This window comes from Drosophila hydei, unplaced genomic scaffold (assembly GCF_003285905.1).
Source record: "Drosophila hydei strain 15085-1641.00,03,60 unplaced genomic scaffold, DhydRS2 tig00000060-arrow-pilon, whole genome shotgun sequence".
NCBI classification, from domain to species: domain Eukaryota; kingdom Metazoa; phylum Arthropoda; class Insecta; order Diptera; family Drosophilidae; genus Drosophila; species Drosophila hydei.
In genome coordinates, this window is record NW_022045656.1 from 9094841 (window position 1) to 9110939 (window position 16099).

A 16099-nucleotide genomic window follows, 5' to 3' on the forward strand; every position below is an offset into this window, starting at 1 on the left:
CACTTTGGTGTGCCCTCAAACGAATTCCAGCTGCCGTCACATCTTCCTCGGGTCTTTGTTGTTGTTAATCTTATGGCAAAAATGTCGCCACCCACCACAGTCGCAGTTAACCTCAACACACACACACACACACACATTAGCATGCTGATGGCTTCATTTGAACGGTTCTGCATTAACTGTCTCTTGAAAAGAAATAAATTTATTAATTGCTGCCGCTCGGCGCGCCTTGTGCCACTTCAATTAATCACGTCCTTTACGATTGGCCAGTCACAAGCAGCAAACACATTTCACAACTTTCCCAATTGAAGTTGTAGAAAGGCAAAAATCAATTTTAAATTAGAGCACAATGAGCTCATGTATGGAGGAGGTCCTAGGACAACGGGGCCCAGAGCTGACCAGGCTTGTTGTCGTCAGGCACAGGTGGCGACTCCCACATGACGGCAACAGCAGAAGCGACAAACAACAAGCCAGAAGTCATACACTGCCAAAAACGAGTAGCTTCTAACCAGCTACGAGTTGATGCCAAATATTTGTGGAAGAAAATTTCATTAAAGCTAAAACTAAAGGCTAATAACTTTAGGCAGCAATGAGAAAACTCTAAATATTTTTTTATAATTTGCTGCAATATGCACGCCTGCACTGTACACTCATTTCGTTCAGTGCATGGCACTCAGCTTGCCCTGCTGCCCGTTGCCGTGTCGCCAGCTCTGGCTGGTCTGCTGGCCTGGGGCACTGTTATTGAATCGAGTTACATGTCAAAAGAAGCGCCTGTGGCAAAAGTGGGCGCTACAAGCGAGTAAACAACAATAAAGCGAAGACAAACAAAAGCGCAACAAAAGCTGGAAACAAGGTGAAAGACGAGCACGAACACACAAGTATGAGCCAGCGCATGAGACATGAGGCATGGGGCATGAGCTGCACATACAGGACATGATGAATGGAACGCGTTGCTAGACAATTTTTCAATTTGAATGGCATCAAAAATTGGCAATGGCCGGCCAGCTCGCTCTCTGGCATTGCAATCGATCGCTGCAACCTGCAATTTGCCGCCTCGCTGCAGCCCAACAGCAAGGACGACGCAAAATCAACAAACAAATTGGAATGAAATGAAGTTTTTAGGGTCACAAACAACAAAACAAAAAAAAAAGAAATTGAGTCCAACATCAATTGATGAATTTTGCAAGTTGCAACTTGCAAGTTGCAAGTAGCATTGCGTAGCACACTCACAACATTTCGTTGCATGTGCATTTCAAGCCATAGGAAATTAGAAGCTGTTCAAAAAAGTTAAAACTAAGCGACTGCAAGATACTCTGTAATCGGTATTCAAATTACAAAAAATTTTTCTTAGGCAAACTTGAAACTAAACTTGAAATGAAATTTTATTACTATTAATAATTAATTAATAATTTATTATCTAAGGCAGGTTGCAATCAGGTGCGACCCACTGCATAATACTCTTTCACGTTGCAGATAAATATATCAAAAACTTAAAATTTTCTAAGTCTATATGCGATGCTGATAATTCAGTTGCAATATTTGTAGATTTTAGCTCAAGGGAAATGCCAAAAAAATTTCAATTATTTTGCCTTAAAGAAACATCAAAACCTTTTTCGATATCTAACTGAACTGCAAGGTATTAACATATATTCACCATATTCAAAAGACTTTTCTTGATATTATTTTAACTTAATCTTTATACATTTATAGTTTCAATAAGCAATGCCTCTTCGGCTTCCTTTGCTGTAGATAATCTCAAATCACATAAATTTAATTATGTTAATTTCCAAAATCATAGATACAAATCTTGCATTGGTTTAAGTTTTCAGAAAGGCAGCAAGAGAAGCTCTAAATATGTCTCAAAGCAGAGAAAGTTCAGAATTAATTGACTCGAAAAGTTGAACCTGTATGAAAACTAAACAAATTATATATATAAATGAAACAATAAAATTCATTTATAAATTCAAATATTTGAGAGAAAATTTTCATAGATTTTAATTGCTCTAATTTGTTATGCAACTATAAGTTAAAGTCTATAAAATTATTGTTTTATGTTTATTATATTAATTTGTGATTTGAAATAAGCTTTAAATATTTTATAACTAATTTCTATAATTTAGTTTTAGATTTCAGGGGAAACTTAAGAATTTGTCAGCTAAAAATTCCAGTCTATAAAATCTAGTTAATTATGTTAATTAACTAAATTTCATTTTATTTATAATTTAAATAATATGTTTATTAATTGAAAGTATTCAATAACAAATTTCAATAATTTGCTAAATTGTTATATTTCATTTAAATAATTAAATCACGCATTCAGTGCAAAATCTTCCCAAATTCTAGCTGAAATTTAGAAACTGCTCAGCTAGAAATTGCAATCTACAAAATGCTAATGAATTAAACTGCATTTTAATTGTTAATTTAGGCTATTTTGCTGTTATTTAATAGTTTAATAAATGCTTCGCTTGCTTGGCTTACCGTTTGCCTTTGAATGCCAACAAATACTTTTTGTTGGCGGGAAAATTGTTGGACTGCACGGAGCCGGTGGCGCCGGCGCGCAACGGGAACTGTTTGTGGAAGAGCGGAATGCTAACGTCGAAGCCGTGACGCATCTGGAGCACACTCATGCTGGCCTTGGCCAGTATCGCCTCGCCGGCATCGAAGCCCAGCGAATGCTCGGCATAGTCCGGCCAGGTGCCCGAGTAGAGATTGAATATGATATGATTGCGTCCGTTGTTCCAATGGGGCAGCCGGGCCAGACGCGATGGCACATTGCGCACATAATCCTCAGAGAGCGAGTCGCGGTCCAGCGTATCGATGCCCAGCACAAAGAGGCAGGCGGCGGCGGGATCGCTGGTATGATAACGCGACTCCTGTATGGCAGTGAGAATCTTCTGATAGTTGGGCGAACTGGGCGGTGCGGCACCCAGCGAATTCAGCGGCTCCGGCGGGTAAACGTAGACCAGAAACTGATCGTAGCATTTGGTAAAATCGAAGCATGTCTCCATGCGGCAACCAGCCACCGGTGGCTTCCTCTTGCCCGAGACAGCCGTCGCAGCTGTAGCTGTGGCTACCGCGGATTCATTGGACAGTGGCTGACGCTGCTCGTAGCCCATGAAGCTGGGCAGTTGTGCGTACGGTTGGACGCCACCATCTTTGGCCGATTCGTGCTGGGCGCGACGCGGGCGATGTGGCGCCACTTTCAGCCGATAGCCGCCAAAGTAGCAATAGGCCAGAAATGCACACGAGACAAAGACCAGTATATAACGCTTTTTAGCCTGCATGCTGATGACGGTCCAGTTGGATTACTGACTGGATGCTGCGCTAGCTGCTGGCTGTTGTGGCTTTTTAGGGCTGGATCCACTAGAAGTTGATTTGGTAAGTTGGTTGCTTTGCAGGTGGGTGGGGTGCAGGAGGAGTGGGAGTGAGTGCTACTTCGTTTTTGTTTCTAATTTAGTCTAAGCGCATCTTGTTCTGCTTCTTGTTATTTGTTATTGTTGGTTTTGTTGCTGTCGCCGCAGAGGCAGCAGCAGCAGCAGTTCCTCTCCCTCTCTCTCTCCCGCTCACTAGTATTGTTGTTGTTGTTGTTGTTCTTGTTGTTGGCTGCGACGTCTTTGCGCGCAACTTTTCCATACACATTTCACTTGCATGAACTAAACACACGTATATATTGAATGTTTGACGCAACTTTTTGGTTATTTTCTTTCGATCTCTATAATATATTTGTGCATTTTGCTTTATGTATATTTTTCATTTGCTGGTGCGACGAGTTCGGCGTCGACAGCGGCAGCGACGAGCACGATAGCGACTTGGAGGCAAGCATTTCTTATGCTCTTACGCATTTGCGCAGCGCGTACAACTGCATTCCACAATTTACACCACTTTTCCACTTAAACTAATAATAAATATAATTAATTTGTTTTATAAACAATGCGAACGCGACACAACTCAGCACGAATCATTTTCAGCAGCGGAGAGCCACTGACTGAGAGAGCGCGTGAGAGAGTTAACCAACTGTCAAAACATTGCCAGAGTTGCCAAGCGCTGCCAGAGCCAGACATACGTTAGCATTTGAACAGAATGTATAAAACTATTAAAATAAATATTATTGATATTATCATTTGTTCATTATTGATGTTCGACTTCTAAATTAATGATATAATTTGTATGCAACTATTGCCAGATTTTAGTTAAGTTTTCAACACGCTGCAGCGCACTTTCAACCAATTTATATTAATTTTTGCCGCACTTTTGATGCGCGCTCCTCTTGGATGCGTTTTGAAGGCTCGGCGTGTACTGCCAGTGAAATGTTAGTGTCTTTGGCCAATGAGCCTTGCTTGGAAATGCATTATTTTAGCTCCTGGAAAGCGACGACATGCGCACAGCGTACGAAACATTGTGCGCGCCATTAGGTGGCAACGCCGAACACACACAACCGATCAGCTGTTCAACTGATTCAACAACTCACGAATTTTTATTGTTTGTAGCGTGCATGTGACTGTCTATGGAAGTGTGAATGCGTGTGTGAGTGTATGGATGTGTGGGTGTGGGCAGCCGTAAACGTTTGCCCTCAAGCGAGGGGCGTTTGTCAATTGTAATTATACAACTCCAACAACTGCAGCTGCATTATATTTATTGTATGGTCAAATTGATTACATTTGCAAATACATGATTGCAACAACTGAATGAACACAGAGACTTACATAAATATTTAATTGCACCCGGGGGCAAATTATTTTTATTTGCTTAAAATAATTTTATTTATTGGGGAAAAACATAATTAGCCCGACACGTTGAGCCCGCTAAAGTGCAAACAAATACAAACTCAGGCTGTCCGCTGTTCAGCAGAAATTGCCAAAAACAATAATTTTGTTTTTTTGGACATGGCCTGGCGCATCCGCATCCGGCTCCGTCTCCGGGTCCGGCTCGAGCTCCGTTCGTCCTTTTTGGCCGCGCAATTTCCCGTTACAAACGCGTTTAGGCTGGAATTTCAATTATGCACAGGAATGCCATCCGCGACCCCGCCCCATCCGCAGCCCACCGCCCGCCGTCCACCACAGCCGCAATTATGATGTGCCCCACATAGGCAACAACCCCCAGCAAAATATGCCAGGCAGCTGTTTAGCCACAGCTCCTGCTGCTGCTGCCTCTGCCACTGCCTCTGCCTCTGTTCCTGCTCCTTCTGTTACCTCAGCTTCAGCCTTTATGGTTTTATAAGTTGCCTGTTCGGGTTGACTTGCATGCAAATCAAATCAGCGCAGTACTAATAAAAAATAGATCCTGCTGCACGAGCACAAGCACTTCCAACATCCTGCCTGTCATCATATAAAGAACTCAGAGCTAGACGGCCGCCAACTCAAAACAAATTGCAGCCGCACTCAACTTTTGTGTGTAGAATTTAATTTTGTTGTCACAGCCTGCATAGAGGCGCTCTGCACTTACATTTCTTCACATCTATACATATATATAGAGGAAGTGTGTGTGAGAGAGAGATAGAGAGAGACAAAGCAAGCGTGTGTGTGTGCTTTATGAAATAGCAACAGATGCTTCTAGAGATGTGCAAAACCAATCAAGCTAGAAATAGATTTTACATAGCTATAGACTGTTTGATATAGCATAAAAATTATATTTAGAAATTAATTTTTTTATTTATATTTATAAATTTAAATATTGATTATAAAAGTTTTTTGAGTTATTATATTTAAGAATTCATGTTCGTATATTTTTTATTTATTATATTATTATTACTAATTTTGAGAATAGATTTTCTAATTATATAATTAATTATAAAATAATTTTCATCATTTCTCTTACATATATTTTTAACGCAACATAATTTCAGACATTTTAAGTAATGCCTACATTTTAAAATTATTTATATAAAATTTCTATAAAATCTAAAAGAATTTTCTCTCATTTTTCAAAGCAGTTTTTTATTAGCTTGTAGCTGCTCCACGCTTTTTCCCCATCTCCAGCACGCGTTGCATATGACAAGCTGCCCCTTGTGCCATGGTCATGCACTTCGTTTCCGTTTCCGGCAGTTCTAATTAAGTGTCAGACTTCCTGGTCGTCAGCGTCCACGTCGCCTGCTGCTATCCGCCTATTTCCCTTTTGCATTTTTTAATACCCTGCAAAAAGAGGAAATGGCTAAGCAGAGAAGGGTATAACATACTTGAGCAAACGTATGAGAAATAAGTTTTTATGTATGTTATATATAGTTTTATAATGGAATAGCTATTATATAAATTTATATATAAATAAAACTATATTTTATAATTGATGTCATATAATTTTTTTAATATAATATAATAAAATATAATTTTATTAATATTAAAAATATATTTGTTATCTTGCTTTTATTTAAACTTATGTAACTTAAAAAAGAACATCCAATAGGCGGCTTAAAGCTCACACCATGTCTCAATTTTGAGCTGGGTTTGTGTACCTAATTGAGCTCAATTAATTGATAAGATTTTTATTAGAGATTGATTTATAATTGATTTACTCTTCGGATCTAGGAAAGCAAAATTGCAGCAAAATTTGTGATTCAAAAAAATTAATAAAAAATATTTTATGTTAATGAACATTTTCGCTGAAATTTTTTTATATATTTTAAATTGAATACTTACTTAATATAAATTAAATTTCACTTTAAAGAAAAATTTCATTTTTAAATTTCAATTTGAGACTTGAAGTAAATTTTTTCCTAATGCGAATTTGAAGTTAAATTAAATTTAAAATATTTAAAAATATTTGAGTTACTCAAAAAATGCCATCAATTAACAGGTAAAAACAAAGGACTAAGTTAAGCTAATACAAAAGTTAGTTAGCTATTAATGCAGAGTACAAACTAGTCCCACACACACATTAGATTCGTGCTTCAAGCTGGCTTGTGGATCTAGTTCTTGTGCATTTGTTCGCTGCTTGCTAAATTACAGGATAACGCCCAGCAAAGTTAATCAATCATGCACTCGCTGAACTTTTTATATAATCAAAGCATACTTTTAGGTGTTTTGCAGCTGTTGCTGCTGCTGCGGCTGCTGCTGCGAATTGGCAAAACTTTGATGAATTGTGCGCTGTAGTGCTGCATGCTAATGAAAGAATTCGATTTATTTGGGCCACGCCCACGCAAATCTGTTTTCGGCAACTTTGTGGCTGCTCTTTGGCATAAGAGCGAGACATAATACAGTGTGCTCCAAGCTGAAGCTGAAGCTGGAGCTGCCTTCGCAGCCTTTGCTGCTCGAACAGACCACATAACAATCATGGCTGTTCCTTAAAGTTCGCCGCAGCAGCCAGCAGTCAGCAGCCAGCAGCGCCAACAACAACATAAATTCATTAGTTGCTAGACAACGGATTGCAGCCAAGCAGCAGGACTCTGCTTCAGCTCCTTGTGCACTTAGCCCCAGCGCCAGCCCCAGCCCCATGCCACGCAGCAGCTCTTTTAAGTAGCTACAAAATTTATGACGTCACTTTTAGTTGGCCGACGACTTTATTTCCGTCGTAGCAGAGCAGAAGAGGAATCCTGAAGGAATGCTGGGCAAATGGAGTATTCAACTTATTTCTTGCTTTAGACTGCGATATCGGCCACGCAGCAGCAGTGCCTGCTGTATAAACCCACACAGCCTCCAGCGACCTTGCAGTCTTTGCTTACTTAATGAGACTTTCTGCTGCATTTTATGTTTGTCATTTGGCATTGCAAAGCATAAGCTCTAGCTGCTGCAGGGCTTAGCACTAACTGGGCCTAAGCTGAGCCAGCTCAAAATGAGGTGAAGCTCTGATGAATATCATGTGATTGTAAGACTTTTCCAATTTGTCTTAAATATAATTTGTATATAATAAAACAACTATTTGAAATGTTCAATTGTGAGAGTGAGTATATCAGCTTATAAATATGAGATGTGTTCGAAAAGTATTGCTAAATTTTATAGTTGATTTTCGATTTGATTTGAATTGAAATTTTTGATTGTTTTGTGACGCTATCTTGGCACTCATATGCCGTCAGTTCAACTCTTCTCCAGCTTTTTTGCTTAGATCTTTATACTTGTCTCAAATTGTTGGCCAAAAGCAACATGCGACTAATTCTGTAACCAGCTTATGCTTTAGACTTTTCCAACTGTGACTTTTCCTATTTTTCGTATGCCAAAAAGACACGTGGAAGGACGACGCTAAGCTGCAATTGAGCATTGCTAAAGCTAAAGATCATAAAAATGGATTTTTGAAGTGAAGAAAATAAAAATATCTACTGGGGTTTACTTGGAAACAAAAAAAAAATTAATATGTGAAATAATACAAAGTTCGCTCTACTCTTTGAACAAACTTCAAACTCTTCGCCAAACCTTAAGAATAAAATTTGTAACTCTTAAAGAACTGTTTCTCTTCTAGTTTAAATCTTGCTCTAATATTCTGAACTAAGAACTAGAAAGCAAGCATATATAACAAATAATAATTGAATAAGATTTAATGACACTGGAATGCCAAGCTTCAGTCACTTTTATACTATTAAAGTAAAAGCTGAAAAAAGCCTTTGTTTGTAAGTGGGCCAATTTATAGCTCTTTGTCGCCTTCATTTCAACATTAACTTGACTTTACTGAAAAGTATTTTTTTATGTATTTCAAAGTAGTTTTTTTTAATCCTTTCCCATTCCCCGTTGCCGATTTACGTGTTCATAAGTCGGCTACTTGATATATATCTACATAGCTTTTGGCTCTTTAGTGTTGTCACACGCACCCAGCAAGGCGCCAGTGCCACTCCTGTGGCTGTGTGCAGCGCGCGCCACATGGGACGGACACGCCATATACTGTACAAGACACACTCTTTGGGGAATATAAAATGCTTGTGTTATGTTCTGATTTTGTCTTTTATGACCCCGATGCGAACGATTATGGCTGCAAATGGAGCTGGAGATGTTGATGTTGATGTTGATGTTGGGGGCTCGGTTGGGGGCCCGTTTGTCACAGCTAAGGTGTTAAAAGAACGTCATGCACAATCTCTCCCTATATGCATAACCGTGCCGTGCACACATCTACTGGCAGCTGCCACAGCATGTCAGATTTGCTGTCGCCTGACAGGCGTCGCGCAGACGTGCCAAGGATAACGCCCGAGCATAGAGTGTCACACAAAACTTTGTGTGACTTGGCGACAATCGGGGCGTGACAGCAGCTGCTGCTGCTGCTGCTGCTGCTTTCAATACAAATGATTATTATATGCAGTCGGTCAGCGTGGACAGCGCGAAATCCAATCAACGCTGCGTATACTTGATGGCTCTTACACTGCGGCAAATTCGATTTGCAAAGATCAAAGCAACAAGCAAACAGGCACTTGAGGCACGCAGCGGCAGCCGCAGTGGGTATGCCTTGCTGCAGCATGCCCTGTTCAATATGAAAAGTTGTTTTGCTGAATGATTTAAGCTACACTAAATATATAATATATATAAATAATTTATTAAACAATTTTTTCAACACTTGCGGCTGCTGCCTGTTATGCCTTACCTTGCCTTACTTACAGGGTGCTCAGATAAAACTGACTTCTAAAACTAAGCGTCAGGCACGTGGCCAACAAACACTCAAATTCCAACTATGTGCCAGGCATGCGTGTGTGTGTGTGTGTGTGTGTGTTCGTCTGTAATTCAATTTGTGCGCCCAGCCAAACGCATAATACGAAACATAAAACAATGTCGAATGTTTCGTTTTCTGATTCGCTTGCAAGAAAAACAAACGAAAAACGAAAATTTTGCGTTTCCGCTTAAATTTTATGCATAATCCTTGAAGACGCACCACATCCTGTGAGCCAGGCCAAGCAGACTGTTTGCTCAGCCGGAAAATATGTTATTTTATGTGCAATGTGGCTTGAGGAAAACGTTGTCAAGGTTTCAATTTCTTTTTGGGGCAAATTGCAATTGAACCTTAAACTGCATGAAATTAGCATAATTTTCAGCTAGACACAGAGTAATCTAATGTGGTATCAACAGGATATTCAATTTGCCATTTGGCAGCCGTGATTTGGCTTTGGTTTTAAGGCTTTAAATTTGCCGTTTTTTGTAGCGCTCGAATGCTATGCAAATAAAATTTAAAATTCTCTGCCGCCCACACAGAGGCAGAACTTTACTCGCTGTAGGCGAAATATTTCCAGAAAACGTTTGAGTGCCTTAAGTGCTGCAAGTAAGCGATTTATGTTAAACATTAAAAACGATCAAAAGCCTCGCTGACAGCCTTCGAGCGGGATTAACAAGATTTAAAAATCACTCGCTGCTCACTGAGTCACACGGCCACGTTGCAGGTGCGGCTAAAATATCAATTAGGGCAAATCAAAGTGCTTAACATTTCAGTGTGGCCCAAACAAGTTGCCCAACAGAAATTTGCCTTGAGATCATAAAAACGAAATTCAACGAATATCTTTGCCTGAAAAACACAAAAATGCTAATTTCTTCAGTAAATAAAATGCTGCAAATAACGCTGAAGTTTATTTAAGGAATTGTAATTAAGTTAAGTAAAAAGGCAGTAGCTTTAATTGGTAAGGGAGTGTTGCCAACTGCTTTGTATGGACCGAGATATTTATATTTCTATATTATAATATTATAATTTTATTATTAATATTATAATTTTAGACATTTTTCTATATTATAATATTATAATTTTATTATTAGTAATATAATTTTATTATTAATATAAATTCCTCTGTCTCTTAAAAATAAAATAAAAAACTGCAAACCTGAATACCCCTAACCCGTTTTGCCATTTACCATAAATCTATATTATAATATTATAATTTTATTATTAATATTATAATTTTAGACATTTTTCTATATTATAATATTATAATTTTATTAAATTCCTCTGTCTCTTAAAAATGCAAACCTGAATACCCCTAACCCGTTTCGCCATTTACCATAAATCAATATTATAATATTATAATTTTATTATTAGTAATATAATTTTATTATTAATATAAATTCCTCTGTCTCTAAAAATAAAATAAAAAACTGCAAACCTGAATACCCCTAACCCGTTTTGTCATTTACCATAAATCAAACTTTTGTTAGTAAATCAAATTGAAAATTGAAAAAATATTTTCGTGCTTAATTTGAATTAGCATTGCTTGAGCCACATATTTGTCAATTTAATTAAAATTCTAAGTGAAATCAAATGAAATATGCTCCCTCATGTTGGGTCTGTAATAAATTTGGAGCACAGATCATCAGCAAAGTCAACAGTCCGAATTGAAGCCCCAGCCAAAGGCGGGCAGCCAGGCAGCCAGGCAGCCAGGGCTTTTAAATTGTCAATGTTTATACTGTGGCCATATAAACATTTGCCTTATGCGCATTGCGTCCAGCAGGAGCAGCAGCACCACCAGCAGCAGCAGCAGCAGCAGCAGCAAAATTAATAGCAAGCCTCTTATATGCAGCTGTGGGTAAGGGCGCCAGGAGCTGCAGTCAGAGTTTGCTGCAACATATTGCATTTTAATGGGAATTTCATTTTCATTGTCAACACTGTTTGAAATTTGAGCTGCAGTTGCCGGCGCCAGGGGCCGGCCGAGGCCGAGGCCGAGGACACACTCGTAAATTTCTGGCTTAGATTAACAGCAGACGAGCTGCTCAGTCGCTCTGCAGTCTCCCATCCAATTGAATTTAAGCTGTTGGGCACTTGCTGTGTGTGTGCCTGTGGCTGGGCATTTGACACTTTTCAGGTTAAATGATGCAACCAGGCTGGGTAAGCAGCAACCCGAGCACTGTTATCTCGAGTCGTCTGCCATTGTCTTTGGGCTCTTCCCGTAGCCGCACATTTGCGGACGACGTGTGTCAACGCATTGTGCGGTGTAAATTGCTTGTCCTACTCTTCGACCCACCCACCGGTGGCTCCAACTGTGTGCACAGTCGTAGTACATCTCGGTCGTGGCTCGACCTGTGTGACAAGTTGTGTGCATAAATTGCGAGCTGCCTCCGTATAGAAAACACGTGAAGGATGCGACGGCGTCTGCTGTTGCTGTTGCTGTTGCTGCAACTGCTGACTATGTATGAAGCAACATATCCTTGACGTTTTGGATTTTGTTTGATGCTTAATAAAGGCATAAACCAGAGCGACTGCAACAGCCAGCAACAAAACAAGCAGCGCATGAAGTTTCAATGCAGCCAACCGCCGCCATCCGCCAGGCGTCTCTCTGCTCTGGCCTTATCCTTGCTCCGTCTGCCGCTGCAATTCAATTCCAAGCATGCCACTTGTGCACACTTGCTTCCGGTTGGCGATGATGTTGCATGCAGCAGCAGTAGCACCAGCAGCAGCTTAAATTGCTGCCACAATTACACATGTCGCTGTCTGCAGCAGCTGCAGGGTCAATGCTGCCACACACACACAACTCAGCTTCAATTTTGATTTAAAGACGTCGCAATTTGTGGCAGGTATTTTGGGATGTTGCAGGTAATTTATGTCGAGCAACGAATTCGACTGAGCAGCAAAAAATCGCATTTAATAAACATAATTTAGCTCAATATAAAGAAAAAACTAAATACGTGCTGTAATTAGCAATAAGCAGCAGCAGCAGCGGATTGCTCGACAAGCAGATACCCTGGAATATTTTGGAATATATAAATTTGATTGCATAAAATATTTATAATTAGGTTTTTTGATTACAAAATTATTTTTTATTCTTAAAGATTAAACATTAAACATATAACCACCACTCCCACCTGCTCCCTCTTCACACTCTGGCAAATACAAGCAAAATAATGCACCGAAAATGTTCTTAAGAAAGTACATCTAGATGAAAAGTTATTCAACAATTAAGTTCCCATAGTGAAGCCCATACGGCAGCCTGCAGCCCAAGCGCAGTCGCTGCGTCAACTGCGCAGTCAGCAGAGCGAATGCTTATGCATGCGTGCGTATGTGTGTGTGCATGTGTAGTTTGTTATGTGTGTAAAGAAGAATGGTAGAATGCTTAGAACACTCTTTTTGCTCTCTCTGCCTCTCTCTCTTAAAAAAGTTTAAGAAGACTTGAGCGAATCTATCAATTATAAAGTATTTTGTCTTTAAAGTCTAAAAACTATGAGTTGGCAAGACTGCCATATTAAGCAGCTAATAGCAAAAAACCTGTATCTAGGTAAAATTTACTAAATGTAACAATTTAAAAACATTGGAAAAAATAAGCATACATAGTATAGCTAATACATGCATAGCTGATTCAAACCACAAAAGAAACCTTTTACAAACCCAATATATTCTCCCAATAAAACCAAAAATTCTTATGAACCAAATCCTGTTTTATTAGCACCAGTTAAAGGTCAAGAGAATACAATTTTAATGGTAAACTTCGAGGTAATCTCATGAATCTTCATTTAGTGAGCAGTTGCCATGTGTCTTTCGCTTAAGTCGCACCAAACTCGTTTCATTAGCAATTCCAGCAGACAACTGATCTAATAATAATAAGATAACAACTTTTTTAGACTTTTGAATTTAGAAAAACCATAAATAAATAAACAGATTTAAGTTTATCTAAAATAAGCTTGACTTTAGTTGAAATCAAGTTTTTTATTTATGGTGTTTCTCAGTTAATTGTTATTGTCCACGATTTGTTTGCATTTTGTCTATTCTTTGCTGCTGACCTACCTCACAGCTTATAGCAGCACTTAACCTAGAATGTTGACAAAAAACTGAGTGGAATAGAGTTCAGCTATGGATCTGACTGTGGCTGTGGCTGTGGCTCTGACTGTGGCTTATGTGCCTGCCTGCTGATAAGCCCCATAATGGCTCCATATGCAAGCGCCAAGCGGACAACAAACAGGAATGAAGTTGCTAACGCAGAACTAAAACCGCGCCAACCGACATAAGTTATCAAAAGTAATTATCAAACCAACAGCAAGCAGAACAACAACAAAGCCAACATAACGGCAACAACAACAACAATAGACACAAAGGCAACGTGAGTTCCGAAACAAAGCGCAGTTCACGGCTTTTGTGCGAGTCCCTCTCTCTCTCTGTGTCCGCGAGTGGCAGGGTGTTTGGGGCGTGGTCATGCAACATAAGTAAGTTAGCGTTAATTAAGTCGGGCAACAAATGGCCAAATGGTCCCCAAAAAAGAAGCTTGAAGCTGGAATCTGAAATGTGTAATTTGCATAGGCATTCGTGTGGCTAAAAAGCAAAGCAAGAAATAATGGAAGAGGCTATTAGGAAAGGCTTAAAAGAAGATATATCAAAAGAGAAAGAGCGAGAAAGATATATATTTAAATATATAATAAGAAGGAAGCAAAAGCAAAAGCAAAAGTGTGAGAAACTGAAAGTATTGAAAGACAGATAAATCAATATACACATGCAGAGTGAGCGAGACAGAGATAATAAAACAGCGGCAGAGGGAGATTGCAGAAAGAAGGCAGAGGGAGAGGTAAGAAAAGCAGAAGAAAGAGAGACTGAAAAAGCTGACTGAGAAACAGAAATGACGACAAAATTCAGAGATGGCAGAGAATAGAGGAAAGAGAGGATAGAGAATATAAATAAGATAGATTGAGCTGGAGTTATACAGAGAGAGAGAGAGCGAACGAGAGAGAGCGCTAGAGCTTAGCAAACTAAATGACAATGCAATTATGCGTGCATAAAAGTAAGCATATGCAGATACATTATTATCTAAATATATACTTCCTTACACACTTACCTAAATATAGACTAACTCATACCAACATACAACTTTACTTGCAGAACAGCGGATATTACGGAGCTGAAAGTGTTTCTGGTAGTTCCCAAATAATTTGTGTCATTAATCTGCCGCTCATATTGCGTACATATGTTTGTTAATATGTTCACACGTCGTCGGCACTCGAAGAGATTTATTATTTATTTTATTTTATTGACTTGCTCGTAGGCAAACTTAACTGGGTCAATAAAGTATGCATTTACTGGGCGCTATTATAGATTTATATGCAAACGCATAAATTTCCAGCTCAGTTGACACTTAAATAGCTGTCCGCACACTTGGCAACAGAAGCGGCTGACGATGGCGCTGACAGCACGAACCCATTTCAAGGACAGCGCGCCGTATGCGTAACCCAAGCCGCCAGCTGTGCCGGCCAATGGTTAGCTGTCTGCGACTTGGGACCGCGTGCGTGCCAAAGGAATGCAATAAACTAGGCAGCACATTATGCGCAGACACACATTTGCATATAAAATGGCAGCGATTTTCCCACAGTTCACACTTTTCCCCCGCTTTCGCCCCACTGTAAGAACTTGAAAATGCCCTTCGAGCATTGGTTGGGCTAGTGCGCGGCCTCTCTGACAAATGGAGTGCGCAAATATTTGCCCAAAACATTTCAGCAAAGGATATGAAACATTGTTGTATATATATATAACAGTAACTCGAGTATTAGAGACGTCTTTTGATTTGATATGAACTATTTTTATGTGCATTTTTTTTATTGATTTTTCTTAAGCTTTTCCTATATGTAAACACAAATAGAAAATGCGTAAGTTAAATTGTTGTATATAAAGTAACTAAATAAATTAAGTTAGGTAAATAAATTAAAGCCATAGAAAAGCCCGTAAAGCCCTGACTCTTGCAGTTCCTCTTAGCTACTCCAATATTAAAGCTTTTACATAACATTTATTTACATAAATAAAACAAAGCATTAAAAGCCAAAAAAAAATAAATGTATTTAAAAATAAATAATAAAATAAAATAAAATCAAGTGCTTTTTTAAGATTTACTGAAACTTAAATCCGAATTAAATAAAGCAATATATTTTGCATTTTTTCTGACATTAATGGTTAAATATGAATTTAGCCATGCAGTCGCCATGGCTGAACATTGTTTTTCAATTTTAACAATTTGCAAACGTTGCTTTGGTGTAAATCTATCCATAACTATCCATAAATCTAACCATAAATGTCAAGCCAAAATCAACAAAAAACAGCCATCAGCTTTTAAATAAGTTGTCAAATAGAGCAGTGTTGTCAGCTCAAAGTTATGAAACTCTAAAGAAAACACTCTTTCTATCGAAATCATGTCTATGGCTAAAAGCTTGCCTTATGGGAATTACATTTGACTAGCCCAAAATTAAACTTTAAAACTATGTCCAAGCTCTACACAAATCCAGCTTGTTTAGCTATGGCCAATTAGTTGTGAATA

At 38.9% G+C, this 16099-nt stretch overlaps 1 protein-coding gene across 1 annotated transcript in view; it reads right to left on the minus strand.

Moving 5' to 3' along the window:
* LOC111602550 (exostosin-1) overlaps positions 1-3545 on the minus strand; it is a 77275-nt gene extending 73730 nt beyond the window's left edge. The window contains exon 1 of the mRNA XM_030226107.1: positions 2476-3545. Within this exon, the coding sequence (XP_030081967.1) occupies positions 2476-3281 (806 nt within the window). The 5' untranslated portion in view covers positions 3282-3545. The remainder of the gene's footprint in view (positions 1-2475) is intronic.
* Positions 3546-16099: the final 12554 nt, after the last annotated feature.